The sequence below is a fragment of the Procambarus clarkii genome, chromosome 60 (genome assembly GCF_040958095.1).
Source record: "Procambarus clarkii isolate CNS0578487 chromosome 60, FALCON_Pclarkii_2.0, whole genome shotgun sequence".
Taxonomy (NCBI): domain Eukaryota; kingdom Metazoa; phylum Arthropoda; class Malacostraca; order Decapoda; family Cambaridae; genus Procambarus; species Procambarus clarkii.
Window position 1 is genome coordinate 19368652 of NC_091209.1, and position 19424 is coordinate 19388075.

General features: G+C 45.5%; 2 protein-coding genes across 3 annotated transcripts in view; one reads left to right on the plus strand and one right to left on the minus strand.

Annotated features, from left to right (window-relative positions):
• The first annotated feature begins 1638 nt into the window (after positions 1 to 1638).
• Positions 1639 to 19424, plus strand: part of LOC123766720 (neural cell adhesion molecule 2-like) — a 421201-nt gene continuing 403415 nt past the window's right edge. For both annotated transcript variants that reach the window (XM_069307653.1, XM_069307656.1), the window contains exons 1-2: positions 1639 to 1737; positions 2037 to 2096. The gene's annotated coding sequence lies outside the window, so the exon portion shown is untranslated. The remainder of the gene's footprint in view (positions 1738 to 2036; positions 2097 to 19424) is intronic.
• LOC138353908 (mucin-22-like) lies at positions 11403 to 12695 on the minus strand. The gene has a single exon (XM_069307328.1). The coding sequence runs from the start codon at positions 12693 to 12695 to the stop codon at positions 11403 to 11405; it is 1293 nt and encodes a 430-aa protein (XP_069163429.1).

Here is a 19424-nt window from a genome sequence, read left to right on the forward strand (position 1 = left end):
TCAAGCATGTTAAAAGAAGCTGTAAATGACGATTATTTTAGGTTGTCTAAAAACGTAGGCAAATCATTGCTTTCGTCATACGTGTTAAAAGTGTCAAATAATTAAAATTTGTTAGACTTAAATATATGAATGATTCACGCATAAACTGTATGAGCAATTCACAATTAGTTGATTATCCTTCATATATTGTTCTATTTGATGTTTATTAATTGTGTACATTAGTTTTCCAACAGTTGAAGTTTAGCTAATTGGTTGATAATTTCAGGTAAAGTTTTTTTTTGCTCCTTTTTTTATATATATTAGTGCGACAAAAACATTTACAATGTTATTGCATTGTTGTTTTTCCATTTGGCATTAAAATGTACAGTAATCGTTTATTGTAAAAAAAATCCTATCTAATGTTCTTTTGTGAAATTTGCTGAGCACAGCAATGTTTTGTTTCATTTGTCTTTGTTTTATTTAGCTCCAAAAGTGCCTCCTCGCCGCCTGTGTTTGCTGATGGGAGGAAATACAGCAGCACTGGTAAAGGGAAATGATTAAAGATTTTACCCTAAATACAGATATGAAAAATAAATTTAAAATCTTGCTTCATCGTTCACCTGATAACCATACAGCCCAACTGACTCAATTATGTTTATATTATTTTAAATTCGTTTGGATTTAGTTTTTTCAATTTTCAAAGCAATGTATTATTCATAATTATGTTTACCCTTCTGCCTCCTGTGACGGAACTGTGCCATTCCTCATTTGGCTAATAACTCTAGGAAAGTGATATCTGGGAGATGAGTTAATAAAACTCTTATTACTTTTATATATATCCCTCATCCTGTCCCCTTAAATCCACCATACTAAAATAAAACTAAAGGCTCGGAACATTATTTATTACTAAGTTCTCGGAGAACAGTGCAACGCCACATATAACTTAAGATTAAGTAACCTGAGAAAGTTCCTCATGATAAGGTCTAGTAACCTTTATCAATTATTGGAGATGTTTTAGGTACAAATATGAGATAATTGGAGACTTTACCAACCCCGTGACCCACCCCAAACGGGATTGAAATCTTATAAACAGTTGCCTCTCAACAACAAACTTGCTCATTAAGAGACTACAACAAAGAAATAATCAACAAAATACACCTTGATAAGACGAGCCAAGAGACTCATTCCCAGTGTTGGACAAATGAGTCACGCGTTGCTGAAAAAACTGCAAATGGAAAGTTTTACCGCTATATATTTGAATAAAAATGTAAAAAAATAATTGTAGTCAAACAAAAACAAACACAGCTGGTCTGACAAAGAGGTATAAAAGTACTAGGCCTGACGGAGTTACGCAAAAAGTGAAGGGCTTTACAAATAGGGTGAAAAACGGAGGCAATATCATTGCAACATTAATTGCTGTGGCCGATCGCCCCGTACTAGGCTTGGGTCAGACAACATGGCGGCACCTCTACGACCAATGGCGGGAGAAATCAAATCAAATCTCATGTTAATCTCCGAACTAACATTGCTTTGTTCTTATAAAACAACAATTTATTAATTATTTTAATGAAGAAACAATTAGAAAGCGCAAACCTTCAACTTTATGAACAATATCCAATTCAATGAAAAGGCGCGTAATTGACTGGATGGCATGACGCGGGAGAGATGGCGTTACCGTCAGCAGCTGACGTCCTGCCGACATAATTGTTTATATTGTCCCTCCAGAAGGGCGGACATACTGGTGGCATCAATCATGAGGTGAGTGAACACTCCCCAGTCACCCTGCGAGTGAACACACCACCACAGCAGCCGGCACAACGCTCCTAAACTGGCGGAGTGTTGACGTTGTCACCTCAACCCGGAGTCAGGCAGGACTGTTGCCTTCATCCACCTTAATACCAACCAATAACTATCATATACTACGAAACATTTGCTGCTAATTATTGCCTCGTTTGCCATAAAACAAGTCGTATGGTATAATTAACGAAATATTTTGAAATAATAAAAACAGAAGTTCCAATTGTATGAAAATAAACAAATATGTTTCGGGTCTGCAGGAACTCGTGGACGGGTCGACCCATGTTGGAATATGGCGCCTGGAGACCTCTCGCTTATACGTGAGTACCTAATTCAACCTTCAGTTACTAATGTCAATAATTACCAACAGAACCAAAACACCTAATTACCTATCCTATCCCATCTTTGTCCTAACAAGACATATATATGTAACCTACATTAACGTGAATTTATGTTAGTGTTCTAACTGGGTTGATGTGGCGGGCCGCAGCTCGGGCGAGCATAGCCTGATGGCTTGGGTAACTGTAATGGTGTGTTAATATTAACATAGGCGGCACCAGCCAGTCCCAGGCCGTCTCTTTAATCATTGTAGTCATGTGTCAAAGTGACCAGATACATATATACAGAGAGAGAGAGAGAGGGAGGGATGAAGGGGGGAGGGGGGATTCTTCTTGGGTGTCAGTGGCTGAAGCCCCGCGTGATATTTTTGGCGCCAACAATCGGGTCTCCAAAACTTTCTTAATTCTCATTATCGCAACTACATTCAGAAATTAACGTCGCTTCCAAAGTTATGAGTCAACACAGTCTACAAATTGACCTGCCTTAGCAACGTCTTGTAGATAAGCCAGAATACAGGTACAGTATTAGGCTTGTTTGCAATTATTATTATTATTACTTTTATTATTATTATTATTATTATTATTATTATTATTATTATTATTATTATATTTTTATTATTATTATTATTATATTTTTATTATTATTATTATATTATTATTCTACTACTACTGTGAGCGAAGGTTTGGTGTGTGAATTAATGTTTGGTGTGAGGAAATAATTGGTGTGTGAGTTAATGTTTATTAGATTGATGAGTAAATGTATGGTGTGTGAATGACTATTTTTGAGTAAGTGAATATTTTTGTAACCGTGTTGGAGAATATTCCTTCCTTCGTAGCCACTTAAAATGTTCCCATGAGAACTGTGCCTTCCGCTATAACTACTTAATTAAGATATTCGTTGGACAACTGTTCCATCCCCCGTAGCCACATAAGATGTCCCTGGACAACCGGTTGACAAGACACGCTCTAATACATAAAAATCTTGAAGAGTTCACTTGAGGAATCCTTCGCGATGCGAACCTTAACCCACAACCATCCCAGGATGCTGGCTAAGGCGTCGCCGTTATCGCTCTTGACTCCCGGCTGCATATTTGTCCCGTGGTTAATGGTACTTCCACTCCATTTCCTTAATCTTTGGCACACGTCCTATCCCTAAACCATACTTGTCTAAAGTCCTACCTCGCCTTTTTACGAGTTAAAAGTTACTTCATATCTTTTTGAGTTTCCGCGTGGCTCCAGTCCTTATCTTCCAGATCTCTTCTACAAGCTGTCCCTTCAACCTGTCTATTCCAGGTACCGCGCCTTATTGTTGTATTTTATACATGATACAGCTTCCTGCTCCTGTACCCACCTCTAAATAACATATTAAATGAGAAAGAGATAGATAGATGTGCAGGAGCAGTAGCTGTATCTGTTGATAGTTGCAGGGTGTGGATAGAGATAGCTCACCAGCTGTGGCTTCTGTTGCTATCTTATACGATTTCCAATGGTGTAAGAGGGTCTAGCTGAAGTGTTCTTGGTGTTCCAGTGTTTTCTGCCTCAGTGTTTCAGTGTACCCTTCCTGGTGTTCTTGACGCCACCGTCTCAGTGTCCTGCAACACTTGTACTACTGTCTGATTGCCTCTGTCCATTCAGAATGGTTGGAGTTCCAACCATTTACTGTTCCAGAATCTCTGTGTTCAAATATACAACTGCTAGTATTCCACTGTGCCACATGAAAGCGTCGCCATGTGGCAGCTGTGCCGTGTGGCACCGCTCCTCTGGTGCCTGGCACTCAGCCACCAGGCAAGGTCTTGATGGCTCTTGCCTTCTCCTTCTCGGTTTTATGTCCTCATCATCACATGCAAACGATCCTGCCGCAGATCAGGAAAACGTACTGTGGAGAGCAGAAATCATGGAGATTACCGAAATTAACTTACTCGAACTGCAACTTGAACCGAAATTAGTGCAAATACATTACGAAATACACATTACCACTGCAAGTATTGACATGCTGTGGGATTCTGCTTCCATTATGACCCGAGTAGTGGTTGAGACCGTGTTAGGGGGAGGTTGGGGGTGTGGGGGACTGGACGGAGGCTGAAGCAGGTGTCCGGGATGCAAGTGGCGTACTGAAGGCTGGACCCAGTGGCCGCAATATCCAAGTGTAAAGTTAATTCACCATTTAATCAACATTACTCTTGGATGTTATGTCCACAGACGACGTGCATTCAACAAAGCTCCTACGAGTCCTCTTACGAGATTATACCTCTTACCTCTATCATTGCGGCCTATCTTGAGGTTATCTTGAGATAATTTCGGGGCTTAGCGTCCCCGCGGCCCGGTCCTCGACCAGGCCGCCTTTTTGTTACACACCCTCAGGAACCAGCCCGTAGCAGCTGTCTAACTCCCAGGTACCTATTTACTGCTAGGTAACAGGGCCCAGTTTATGTTTACTAAAGAGCTCAGTATCCACATGCTGGGCGAACGACGTTGAATCAACGTCGATAACGTTGATTCTACGTTACTGGTGCATGTTGTGCCCAGTGGGAGTTGACGAGCTGCGAAACGCCACGAGTACGTCAATAACAATAATAATAATCTTGGGTTGAGGACGTCCTCGTAGCACTTCCGAGGTCGTAAACTGCGTAGTCGCCTGAGCCGCTGTGGTCGAGATAAGAGGTACAGGCAGCAGTATATGGTTCTCAGGGCCACAGTACTGTCTCAGGGCAGCAGTATATGGTTCTCAGGGTTACAGTACTGTCTCAGGGCATCAGTATATGGTTCTCAGGGTTACAGTACTGTCTCAGGGCATCAGTATATGGTTCTCAGGGTTACAGTACTGTCTCAGGGCATCAGTATATGGTTCTCAGGGTTACAGTACTGTCTCAGGGCATCAGTATATGGTTCTCAGGGTTACAGTACTGTCTCAGGGCATCAGTATATAGTTCTCAGGGCCACAGTACTGTCTCAGGGCATCAGTATATGGTTCTCAGGGCCACAGTACTGTCTCAGGGCATCAGTATATGGTTCTCAGGGCCACAGTACTGTCTCAGGGCATCAGTATATGGTTCTCAGGGCCACAGTACTGTCTCAGGGCATCAGTATATAGTTCTCAGGGCCACAGTACTGTCTCAGGGCATCAGTATATGGTTCTCAGGGTTACAGTACTGTCTCAGGGCATCAGTATATGGTTCTCAGGGCCACAGTACTGTCTCAGGGCATCAGTATATGGTTCTCAGGGTTACAGTACTGTCTCAGGGCATCAGTATATAGTTCTCAGGGCCACAGTACTGTCTCAGGGCATCAGTATATGGTTCTCAGGGTTACAGTACTGTCTCAGGGCAGCAGTATATAGTTCTCAGGGCCACAGTACTGTCTCAGGGCATCAGTATATGGTTCTCAGGGTTACAGTACTGTCTCAGAGACCGTCGCTCCACCGTCCAGCCCAAGTGGTTGCAAGGAAATATTGTTCAACAATGATAAACTGTAATTGGTTAAGAACGTTGTTTGCTAACATTTTAAGCAAACATGCGTCACCCGGACAATGTGTGCTTAGTCGTGTGTGTGTGTGTGCAGCAGCAAACACGCCATGAGAATGGAGAGAGAAAAGGAGAGAGAAAAGGAGAGAGTCAGCTTCAGTTGTTGGAGCTTCCAGCAGGCAATCTTCAGTAGCTGGAGCTTCCAGGTTGTGGCTGTGAAGAGCAAGGTTGCTGTGATGACTTGCCTCCACACATGAGTGTGATCATGTTGTGGTATAACGCGGGTAGTTGATGAGTTGGCCAGATGGCGGGCAGTTGATGAGGTGGCCAGATGTAAACACGGTACAAATTACCACGGCAGTTGCAGTGCATATTTTAATTGTAGTACAATGCCATTCATTAGTTTTCGCAGACAATGGAAAACAAGGCATAGGTTAAATGTTTATAAATTTTCAGGAATATTACATATGACTTAAGCGTTACAATTTACTCATCTTGACCTTACCTACCTGACTTGACCTAGCCTGAAATAATCTAACCTGACCGAAGCTAACCTTGTGTGACGTAACCTAACTTAACCTGGCCTAACATAACCCTACCTAACTTACCCTGGCCTAACCTAACCTAACCTAACTTACCCTGGCCTAACCTAACCTAACCTAACTTACCCTGGCCTAACCTAACCTAACCTAACTTACCCTGGCCTAACCTAACCTAACCTAACTTACCCTGGCCTAACCTAACCTAACCTAACTTACCCTGGCCTAACCTAACCTAACCTAACTTACCCTGGCCTAACCTAACCTAACCTAACCTAACCTAACCTAACTTACCCTGGCCTAACCTAACCTAACCTAACCTAACTTACCCTGGCCTAACCTAACCTAACCTAACATAATTCAACATAAAATAACCTGACCTAACCTACCCGTCAACAAGCATGAATTCGGCCTATTCTGAATTCGGTTATGCAAAGCTTATCATCGCGAGACTGAAAAGCATTTAGCGGAAAGCTGGATTTATTGGGATTCCCTGGAAATGGCCGGATCGGGAGGTTCCCAGTTGAAACATTTTGTGAGGAATAAAACTTTTATTTGTGTTTTTGGTTATCGTGATCAAGCCTGGCGAGGATTACCTTACGTGTTGTTGACGATGTTGTGCAGTGTTGGGGATGTTGAGGATGCTTGTGCTATATTAAATGTGGCTGTTGTTGGGGATTTCCAGGTGAGGTATTTGGACAAGGCTTTTGTGCTAAAGATAGAGAGAATTGATTTAGGTGTGTGTGTGTGTGTGCGTGTGTGTGTGTGTGTGTGCGTGTGTGTGTGTGTGTGTGTGTGTGTGTGTGTGTGTGTGTGTGTGTGTGTGTGTGTGTGTGTGTGTGTGTGTGTGTATGTTGTGTGTGTGTGTGTGTGTGTGTGTGTGTGTGTGTGTGTGTGTGTGTGTGTGTGTGTGTGTGTGTGTGTGTGTGTGTGTGTGTGTGTGTGTGCTTGCGTGCGTATTTACTATGTGTGTCTGCAGGATCGAGCTACTGGCTCTTGGAATCCCCCCTCTTTCTAACCATCGGTTGTTTAATGTACTGACTCTGGAACTATTTTCCTCTTATCATATCTAGTCCATATATTTTGTACCAGACTACTAGCAAATGGAAACCCGGGGCCCGGGTGCCGAAGCACGACCCTCAGGCACATTTAAATGTACACACACACACACGCACAGATTCGCGCGCTCGAGCACGCGACTGGAGTCAGTGCATTAGATGGTTGGAAAGGCGGGGCCCAAGAGCTAGCAGCTCGATCCTGCATTCACGACTAGTAAATGCAAATAGTGATACACACAGAGTAAGTGGAAGCCTCCCTCTACTCTGCAAGAACGTACAGGTAAGTACAGACCCACGAAGGGGATAACGTCTTGCATTTTGTCTTGTTTCATCATTGAATTGAACGTTTACCAAGACAATATTCTTGGCGCTGCATGAAGCACTCGTTCTCTGGCGGCGGGGGAAGAAAACCTCAGCATCTGATGTTGGTGAGCAAGTTCGACTTAACTTTTTCCTCAAACTCTCATTGTTTCTGAGAAGACGGCCATTCAGTTTTACCGCGGCTTAAACCTTTGAAATGTGAACAAGCAAGTGCCTCCGTGTGCAAAGTTGATGGTGTTTGTGTGAAATTCGTGATAACAAGACCTGAATGTCGCGGCAAGATCTTGCTTGCTTTTGACTAGTTATATGTTGACTGTGTCGTTAACGTCGACCGACTTCATTTATCTGGTTAAGCTTGAGACATATGGATATAGAGGCATGTTATCTGGCTATGGTTTGAGGCGGTGATTACAGTGAGGGTTGTGTCAGTGACTCACATGCAAAACACGCACACGGGTTATCGCGAATACACACACATTTGCACGCACACACACAGTGTGGGACACAGTGGACAACCCACGGGAGGTCTTATTCCTAAGGCCCCGGGTTTGATTCGCGGTCGAGGCAAAAACAAATGAGCAGAGTTTCAGTTGATATCCCTGTTCACCTAGCAGGAAATAAGTACCTGGGAGTTAGACAGCTGCACGGGCTGTCTCCTAGAGATGTGTGTGTTTAAATAAATAAATAATTATATTATATAATATATATATATATATATATATATATATATATATATATATATATACATATATATATATATATATATATATATATATATATATATATATATGCTCGGGGGATAGTCATCCACCCCTCTCATAAAATAGCAAATGATTCTAATCTCGCTAAATATAAGCTTCCATCTTTACTATGGATCATCAAACATTCTTTTCTACATGATGATTAAAGGAAGACCATGTTTAGTGAAAAGGGTTACAAGGATAAAGAGAAATTGGTGAAAAAGTAGAGGTGGTAGAAGGGCAGAGAAGATGGTGAACGATAGGAAGGTGGTGAAAGATAAGGAAGGTGGTGAAAGATAAGGAAGGTGGTGAAAGGTAAGGAAGGTGGTGAGGGAGAGGAAAGTTTGTAGATAGGGAACCCAGCCCATGTAGTGATGATGATAACATATATGAAGTCGAGATGGGAAGAGTGTGGTGTTAGGGAGGGGTGTGGAGGTGTTTACAGCGATGAAGACAGTGTGTGTCTAAGATAGTTACAGGGATGGGAGGAGGCGAGAAGGGTGTGTGTGTGTGAGGGGAAACAAGGAAGGTGTGTGTAGGGGAAGATGGGAAGGACATGTTGGGTTAGATCTGGCTACCAGATCGACCTAGGTATCGCCGGATACCTCATCTACTATATTATACAGTATTGAGAACATCATTATGTTAGGATAGGTTATGTTAGGCAAAGTAAGCAGGCGATGAGTCACAATAACGTGGCTAAAGTATGTTGACCAGACCATACACTAGAAGGTGAAGGGACGACGACGTTTCGGTCCGTCCTGGACCATTTTCAAATCGATTGAAAATGGCTTACTCAACTTGAAAATGGTCCAGGACGGACCGAAACGTTCGTCGTCCCTTCACCTTCTAGTGTGTGGTCTGGTCATCATTAGGCAAAGTAAGTTAGGTTAGGGTTGCTCAGATTTCCATGTTAAATTTTATCTCGACTAAGAAAAGTTCGCCATAGATTACAATGAATAAATCATTCCAATACTGCCTTCGGAGGTACACTTTTTTCTCATGTTCGAGATTATTTCGAATATTTACGCAGATGTTTCTAAAGAACACATCAGTTTATCCAGATGTATTCAGAAAACCATTGGAGAATACCTAAAGCAAGTGTGTGCGTTCTCTCTGCTAAAGTAAGTCCCCTGGAGCGAGAGAGTAGAGGCGTGATATGTTTGCCAAGAAAGCAGGTCGATAGACTCAGCGCCTCCGACTGATCATATCAGACACTGAAGCTTTCTCAGCCGCACCAACCCAGTGTCTCGAGCAGATAATTGACCTGCCAGATCCAACTGGATTTACTCAGAGAAGCAATATCATTCAGGACGGAGCACACATCCCCCGGGCCTCAAAACACTCCTCTCGAAACATTGTGTACAAACACCAGAAGCTTTGCAACACACGCCTGCAGGGGGGCGCTCAATCCTGCACTACACTTGAGGTTTAAGATGCAAGATTAACAGCTGAAATATCGGTCTCAGACACTCAACATCTCTTGCCATTTTTCACAGTTACATTGAGATATATACAATGTATATATCATGTGTATATCATATATAATGTGATATATACAATGTATATATATACAGTTGAAGACGTTCCATATTAGAGAAGCATCTCCAAATACTGAGATGGATGTAATCTTTAGTAGTATGTTACAAAAATCCTGGGAAATAAAGTTAAAGTAATTATGAAGAGAAAGTGCTAATGATCACCAGACCACACACTACAAAGTGAAGACAATCGACTTGAGAATGGTCCAGGACGGAGCGAAACGTCGTCGTCCCTTCACCTTCTAGTGTGTGGTCTGGTCAACATACTTTAGCCACGTTATTGTGACTCCTCGCCTGCAGAAAGTGCTAACCCAGCACAGTTATATCGTAATTGGAAAGGATATGATTACATGTATCTGGGATAAAACGGAATGTGCCCAACCACTTCCACTGTTTTGAACTCAAGGCTGGCGTGCAGGAAGAAGTCCGTCGCTATACCGTCTAAGTAAGACGGAAACGAGAAACGAGTAACACTCACTGGTCCAGCCAGAGCCTTAGGGCCTGTACTGAAATATTTGTAAAAAAAAACACTCTATATCCTCCCCTGTATACCTGCCAGATTCCCATTTCAACACATGTGATCACAGGAACAGACGACGTTTGACTCATACTAGCAGGCTGAGCGCTTTCCCTTCCCATAACTCATGGTAAGCCTTACCCACTAGTTCCCTCTGGAACACCACCCACCAATCGGTTAACAGCCAGATACCCAATTACTGCTTGTTGAACAAAGACGAACATTTAAAAGAGTGGCACCCAGTCAATCCGTCCTGCCCGGGATACGAACTCTCACCAGATCACTTGTGAGACGCGGGACCTACATACACTTCGTACCTGCTATTATTCCCACTTCCCACGTGCTAGTGTCGGTCGGTTCGTACATTCCATGCTGTACAGGCGCACCTGGAAGTGTTTAATGTTTTTTTCACTGTTATTGTGTATATTGGCAAGAACTGAACGTTGGCAAGAACGTTGAACGTTGGACGTTGGACTCAAGACCGAGCAAATGGAAAATTCGCAAGAACGTTCTAATAGAACTCCATTTTGCATCGGCTTTCTTAAATTGCTTTTCATATCACATATGAAAATGTAAAATTTAAATTAAGATGGGAATGTTGTATCTGTGCAAGTAGAACAGCTTTTAAGATGTCAGCAAATGTCGTACACACTGAAGGCTCTTTAAGGGTTAACTCTTAACGTTCTCGCCTCAAAGAGTGTGTAGGGGTCAGTGGAGGTCATCTACATGCTCATTACCCACACTTAAAACTCTTAGAACAAAACTCTCAAACCTACCCTTAATAATGCGAGCAATTTAAGAACTCTCTTTGTCCTCCATTATGCAGCCAAGACCAATTTGAGAGCGATGCGAGAGGGGGATATTTTTGTGGTGTGTGATGATGGCTGGTGTCCCAGGCGTCTCAGTCTCCAGTTATACAGTTTTGATTGTATTAATGTATTAATGTTAAGAGTGGGAGACCCATATTGTTACTGCTCTTGTTAATGCATTTGTTGCTGTGTCTGTTGTTTGTGCTTCTGTTGTTGTTAACCTTCTGTTGTTGTTAACCTTCTGTTGTTATTGCTGCTTCTGTTGTTTGTGCTGCTTCTGTTGTTATTGCTGCGTCTGTTGTTTATGCTTCTGTTATTGCTGCTTCTGTTGTTATTGCTGCTTCTGTTGTTGTTGCTGCTTCTGTTGTTATTGCTGCTTCTGTTGTTGTTGCTGCTTCTGTTGTTGTTGCTTCTGTTGTTATTGCTGCTTCTGTTGTTATTTGTGCTTCTGTTGCTATTGCTGCTTCTGTTGTTATTGTTGCTTCTGTTGTTATTGTTGCTTCTGTTGTTATTGTTGCTCCTGTTGTTATTGCTGCTTCTGTTATTGCTGCTTCTGTTGTTATTGCTGCTTCTGTTGTTATTGTTGCTCCTGTTGTTATTGCTGCTTCTGTTATTGCTGCTTCTGTTGTTATTGCTGCTTCTGTTGTTATTGTTGCTCCTGTTGTTATTGCTGCTTCTGTTATTGCTGCTTCTGTTGTTATTGCTGCTTCTGTTGTTATTGTTGCTCCTGTTGTTATTGCTGCTTCTGTTGTTATTGCTGCTTCTGTTGTTATTGCTGCTTCTGTTGTTATTGCTGCTTCTGTTATTGCTGCTTCTGTTGTTATTGCTGCTTCTGTTGTTATTGTTGCTCCTGTTGTTATTGCTGCTTCTGTTGTTATTGCTGCTTCTGTTGTTATTGCTGCTTCTGTTGTTATTGTTGCTCCTGTTGTTATTGCTGCTTCTGTTATTGCTGCTTCTGTTGTTATTGCTGCTTCTGTTGTTATTGCTGCTTCTGTTGTTATTGTTGCTCCTGTTGTTATTGCTGCTTCTGTTGTTATTGCTGCTTCTGTTGTTATTGTTGCTCCTGTTGTTATTGCTGCTTCTGTTATTGCTGCTTCTGTTGTTATTGCTGCTTCTGTTGTTATTGTTGCTCCTGTTGTTATTGCTGCTTCTGTTATTGTTGCTTCTGTTGTTATTGCTGCTTCTGTTATTGCTGCTTCTGTTATTGCTGCTTCTGTTGTTATTGCTGCTTCTGTTGTTATTGCTGCTTCTGTTGTTATTGTTGCTCCTGTTGTTATTGCTGCTTCTGTTGTTATTGTTGCTCCTGTTGTTATTGCTGCTTCTGTTGTTATTGCTGCTTCTGTTGTTATTGTTGCTCCTGTTGTTATTGCTGCTTCTGTTATTGCTGCTTCTGTTGTTATTGCTGCTTCTGTTGTTATTGTTGCTCCTGTTGTTATTGCTGCTTCTGTTATTGCTGCTTCTGTTGTTATTGCTGCTTCTGTTGTTATTGCTGCTTCTGTTGTTATTGTTGCTGATGCTGTTGTTGAGATTACTGTTGCTGATGAGCTGTTAGTGCTACCAATATTACAATTGTTGCTGGCGTCATTATTGTTCATTGTTGATAGTGATTGTGTTACTGCCGCTATACTCACAATCAAGGTTATAATTGCGATAGCAAGGAAAGTCTACAAAAGCCCCCCCCCCCCGAGTGCTTGATTGTAATTGGCTGCAATGTGGAAAGCGAAATTGTATATAATGAATTGTTCAGTACAAAATCAACTGGTGTTCGGTCCATTATCGCGTTGCAATTGACATAGCTCAGACCAGTAGGGTACGAGGGATTGTGTATACAAGGTGGTGTATTGGTGTATACAAGGATTGTATATACAGGATATCAGGTGGGCCTCTACAAGGTTCAGTTGTGGAGGACCACCTTTTGTAAGGTGTAGCAACCCCGAGGAAGACGGTCTAGGTGAAGGGGTGAGATAGGTTAGGATGTGGATGATTGATGTTTGAAACAATCCATTTGTGTCACGTCTGTTATGTTATCTGGTAATTGGTGTCATAAATCAACACTCCTGTTTCCAAATTATTGTTTTTTTCAGATATTTCCTGAATTTGAACTTCTCCAATTCATATCTATTGTTTCGAGTTCTGTTTTGTTTGGATATGTTTAAAACCTTATGTATATGCAGACGAGGATTCGCATTAGCGTGGATGATATATGTCGACCAAACCACACACTAGAAAGTGAAGGGATGACGATGTTTCGGTCCGTCCTGGACCATTCTCAAGTCGATTGTGAGAATGGTTCAGGACACAATCGACTTGCGAATGGTCCAGGACGTCCCTTCACTTTCTAGTGTGTGGTCTGGTCACCTTACGTATATCCCCCGGTGTTATATTCTTACATCTGTTTATATACTTTGGTGATGTGACTCCTTACTGTGTGGTGGGTAGAGAAGGTACGTGTAACGTTCTTAATCTCTTCATAAGGAAGGTTTTTATTCATGGGATTTTGTCATCTCTGTATGTGTTCAAGTGAATATGTGACCATTTTATAGTACGGAGATATGCAGTAATACAACGCTTTGCTGTCTTTGGCCGGGTTAAGGAATGTGCATTTTTCAACATTTAATTGCACACGGTGAAGGATAAACACATAAACAAAATGCTAAACAACACTGTTCTCATATTCCTCAAAGTTCTCCATGCGATGTTTAAATTAGGCGCCGCGCTGCCAACTCTCCTCTGAAAATGAAGAGGAATGGCATCTAAAAAACTAAAAACGAAGTTTTCAGTTTAACTTCTCGTCCCCGAATCCAATTTTGCATCTGGAAAAGGGTTCCGTAATATGAGGCAGCCGGAGACTGGCCGCCTCGCTGTGTTTACCTGTGGCAAACTCGCCCACCTCCACTCCTGCTGCCAGCGGTGTTCAACCCTCAACTTTGTCATTGTCTGTCCACCGCTCCACTTGGTGGTCCACCTGGCGGTCCACGGCTCCACCTGGCGGTCCACCGCTCCACCTGGCGGTCTACCGCTCCACCTGGCGGTCCACCGCTCCACCTGGCGGTCCACCGCTCCACCTCGCGGTCTACCGCTCCACCTGGTGGTCCACCGCTCCACCTGGCGCTCCACCGCTCCCTCTGGTGGTCCACCGCTCCACCTGGCGCTCCACCGCTCCCCCTGGCGGTCCACCGCTCCACCTGGCGGTCCACCGCTCCACCTGGTTGTCCACAGCTCCACCTGGCGGTCCACCGCTCCACCCAGCCACCGTTCCACCAGGCCATAGCTACTCTTGGCCATCATATCTCTCAGCCACCACTCGTGTCCGAGGGGTCGTTGCCCCCGCCTGCCTGCTGTCACCTCGCTCCATCTTACACATCTCTCTCTCTCACCTTCAACAATCTCCCCTCCCACCTACACTTCCCCAACCATCTCCCCTCCCACAAGCTTGCTTCCCTTCCATGGAAAGTTGTTTCACTTCCACCTAGTTTAACCTCCAACAATCTACCTCCCCTTCCTCCCTCTCATCTCCAACAATCTAACTACCTGCCTCCAACCTCCAGTAATCTACCAGGCTCCCTCCCACCTCCAGCAACCACCCTCACTCACCATCACCGGCGCCATGAAGACCGCTTCTCCCTAAACTGCTAAATGCCTCTGGCTCTTCCACACGCAGAGATGTAAATAAACAAATATATGCAAGTGGAGGCCCTCGAAATCTTTTTATTTAATGATAATAGTCGAGACTCGATTTGGGATGATTGTGTTCGTCCCAGACCTGGTCACGCGACCAGGTGAGGGTGGGTGAGGGACAAGGTGAGGGAGGGTGAGGGACCAGGTGAGGGAGGGTGAGGGAGGGTGAGGGAGGGTGAGGGACCAGGTGAGGGTGGGTGAGGGACTAGGTGAGGGAGGGTGAGGGAGGGTGAGGGAGGGTGAGGGACCAGGTGAGGGTGGGTGAGGGACTAGGTGAGGGAGGGTGAGGGACTAGGTGAGGGAGGGTGAGGGACCAGGTGAGGGTGGGTGAGGGACTAGGTGAGGGAGGGTGAGGGACTAGGTGAGGGAGGGTGAGGGACTAGGTGAGGGACAAGGTGAGGGAGGGTGAGGGACTAGGTGAGGGAGGGTGAGGGACTAGGTGAGGGAGGGTGAGGGACTAGGTGAGGGAGGGTGAGGGACTAGGTGAGGGAGGGTGAGGGACTAGGTGAGGGAGGGTGAGGGACTAGGTGAGGGAGGGTGAGGGACAAGGTGAGGGAGGGTGAGGGACTAGGTGAGGGAGGGTGAGGGAGGGTGAGGGACAAGGTGAGGGAGGGTGAGGGAGGGTGAGGGACAAGGTGAGGGAGGGTGAGGGACTAGGTGAGGGAGGGTGAGGGACAAGGTGAGGGAGGGTGAGGGACTAGGTGAGGGAGGGTGAGGGACTAGGTGAGGGAGGGTGAGGGACTAGGTGAGGGAGGGTGAGGGACTAGGTGAGGGAGGGTGAGGGACTAGGTGAGGGAGGGTGAGGGACTAGGTGAGGGAGGGTGAGGGACTAGGTGAGGGAGGGTGAGGGACTAGGTGAGGGAGGGTGAGGGACTAGGTGAGGGAGGGTGAGGGAGGGTGAGGGACTAGGTGAGGGAGGGTGAGGGACTAGGTGAGGGAGGGTGAGGGACCAGGTGAGGGAGGGTGAGGGACTAGGTGAGGGAGGGTGAGGGACTAGGTGAGGGAGGGTGAGGGACTAGGTGAGGGAGGGTGAGGGACTAGGTGAGGGAGGGTGAGGGACAAGGTGAGGGAGGGTGAGGGACTAGGTGAGGGAGGGTGAGGGACTAGGTGAGGGAGGGTGAGGGACTAGGTGAGGGAGGGTGAGGGACTAGGTGAGGGAGGGTGAGGGACTAGGTGAGGGAGGGTGAGGGACTAGGTGAGGGAGGGTGAGGGACAAGGTGAGGGACTAGGTGAGGGAGGGTGAGGGAGGGTGAGGGACAAGGTGAGGGAGGGTGAGGGACTAGGTGAGGGAGGGTGAGGGACTAGGTGAGGGAGGGTGAGGGACTAGGTGAGGGAGGGTGAGGGACAAGGTGAGGGAGGGTGAGGGACTAGGTGAGGGAGGGTGAGGGAGGGTGAGGGAGGGTGAGGGAGGGTGAGGGACAAGGTGAGGGAGGGTGAGGGACTAGGTGAGGGAGGGTGAGGGACTAGGTGAGGGAGGGTGAGGGACTAGGTGAGGGAGGGTGAGGGACCAGGTGAGGGAGGGTGAGGGACTAGGTGAGGGAGGGTGAGGGACCAGGTGAGGGAGGGTGAGGGACTAGGTGAGGGAGGGTGAGGGACTAGGTGAGGGAGGGTGAGGGACTAGGTGAGGGAGGGTGAGGGACTAGGTGAGGGAGGGTGAGGGACTAGGTGAGGGAGGGTGAGGGACTAGGTGAGGGAGGGTGAGGGACCAGGTGAGGGAGGGTGATGGACCAGGTGAGGGAGGGTGAGGGACCAGGTGAGGGAGGGTGAGGGACTAGGTGAGGGAGGGTGAGGGACCAGGTGAGGGAGGGTGAGGGACCAGGTGAGGGAGGGTGAGGGACCAGGTGAGGGAGGGTGAGGGACCAGGTGAGGGAGGGTGAGGGACTAGGTGAGGGAGGGTGAGGGACTAGGTGAGGGAGGGTGAGGGACTAGGTGAGGGAGGGTGAGGGACCAGGTGAGGGAGGGTGAGGGACTAGGTGAGGGAGGGTGAGGGACTAGGTGAGGGAGGGTGAGGGACTAGGTGAGGGAAGGGAGAAGGCCCAGATGAGGGGGAAGATGCATAAATGCATAACCAGTTTTAAACAGTTAACAAGATAATGCAGTGATAACAAGACTAAGAAGCAGGTAACATCTGAGGGAAGTTCTGAGGTGGACCTCTCGAGAGGACGAGAATTATGAGGAGCTGGTCAACACCTCCCTGCCTCTCACACTGACTCTCTCCCTCTCTTGTATTGCCTCTCTCCATGTTTCTCACAACCTCTCATTACTGTCCCTCTCCCGCTGCCTCTCCTTGCGCCTCTCCCTCTCTTTTCTCACCGCCTCTCTCAGTCTCTAACTCTTACCTTTTAGTCGACAAATGGATCCCGCAAGACCCACGTGATTAAATTACATAGTCGGTATGAAGCTGCGCTTCGTCGGGCCGTAGCATCCCCCCCTAGTTTTCCCTTGTTCTCACCCCCCCTAGTTCCCCTTGTTCTCACCCCCCCCTAGTTCCCACCCCTCCTTGTTCCCACTTTGTGGGGGGGGGGATTGACAGAGACACACCATGGGTATTAAAAGTCTGCAGGGGTAACATATAACTCCCAAACTAGGTTTAGTAATATGGGGGATAGCGATTGGGAAGGTCCCTGAGACCAGGAAGATACCAAGCCTGGTGCCCATATCCAAGAAAGGAGACAGCTATGAGGCCTTGAATTACAGACCAGCGTCACTGACAGGCATTCATTGTAAAATACTGGGGGCAATAACCAGAAAGAGTATATTGGAACATCTGGAGAGAGAGTAACTTTGCGACTAAATCATTTTAGAAAGAGAAAGGGCAGCTGATTGATCTCTGTTGCGAGGTCGCCAAGATTCGACAGGAAGACAGAAGATACGAGAAAAATATGCCACGAGACAGGTGCCAGAGAGAGAGAGAACTATGAAGACATTCTTAGACAATATAATATACCTTCAATATAATAAAACAAGCAAGAGGAGATATGATCACAACGTACGAGATGATGAAAGGAGGTTATCTTGAGGTTATCTTGAGGTTATCTTGAGGTTATCTTGAGATGATTTCGGGGCTTTTAGTGTCCCCGCGGCCCGGCCCTCGACCAGGCCTCCACCCCCAGGAAGCAGCCCGTGACAGCTGACTAACACCCAGGTAACTATTTTACTGCTAGGTAACAGGGGCATAGGGTGAAAGAAACTCTGCCCATTGTTTCTCACCGGCGCCTGGGATCTAACCCGGGACCACTGGATCACAAGTCCCGCGTGCTGTCCGCTCGGCCGACCGGCTCCCTATCCGGTCTAGGGTAGAGTTGGGTTGTTAAGGAATAGACAATGATGATAGAGATAGTTCCCCCCCCCCGCCCCATGAATGTAACAATGTGACACATGTTGATGTTGGAAACACTGATAAGTTAAACATATGTTAGTGAACATTCTCGTGTGCAGTGAGAGTGGTAAGCGGATCTTCAAACAGAGGCGGTAGAAGTAGCCGTCATTCACAGCTTCCACACCAACTATGACACGAGTACCGCACCGTCGACACATTAACCACACCAGGTGCAATAGCCATCAGGCGGGACTCTAGAGCTGGAGCTTGCACCCCGTAGATGCAACTTGGTCAGCCCGGTAAAATATACGTCAAAAAGCGACGTTCTATTAGGAGGACACGTTGACATGGCAAGCATAGATGCTATAACAATGGCCCCCTTCCTGTAGGGAAGGTTACCTATAAATGAGTAAGATTTACAGGTATACATTTATACAGGTACATACATACATACTGGTATAAACACCCGTTCTTACATATACATGTGTTATCCGGTGTTAAGTGCTAAGCTGTGTGTAACTTGGGTTGTTGAGGTTAGGTTAGGTTAGGTTGTGTTAGGTTAAGTTAGGTTAGGTTGGGTTGTTAAGGTAACTTTCATTTCTGCCTTAGACTATCTTCCCTATCCTTTTCAATCCACCTACCTCCCTCCTCCATCTGTCCTTCCCTCTACACCTCTTCATCGCTACCTCCTCGCCTCCTCCCTCCCTCTCTCCCTCCAGTCAGTCAGCAGTATTTAACTCCGACAATAACAATTAGTTATCAGAATGGGTTAACTTGGAGAATTTATGGAGGGAGAAAATACTCCGAGACGCCTAAATTTATGTTGAAATTCTTTTGTTCTTTTGCCTTAATGGCCGTGATGTTGTTGTTATTTTTGCTGTTGTTGTTGTTGGTGGTGTTGCTGCTGTTGAGAGTGTGCATGCGTGCGTGCTTGCTCTCTCTCTCGCGCGCGTGTGTGTGTGTGTGTGTGTATATATATATATATATATATATATATATATATATATATATATATATATATATATATATATATATATATATATATATATATATATATATATATATATATGTGTGTGTGTGTGTGGTCACGTACATGTGCTTGTGAGGCTGAGGTGTTAAGCCTCATGTTTCAACCACCAGTTGTTCAGTACAGGGCGTTTTTCTCACTCATTTTCCTCTTTATATTTACATTTAAAACTGAGTGAGGAGTTAGCATCGAGATCTTTCTCATCTAATCCATTTAATTCATTCAGGACACTCCGAGGAAGATTCAATCCCCGACCGTCCATAAGTGGTTGGGCACCATTCCTTCCCCTCCGTCCCATCC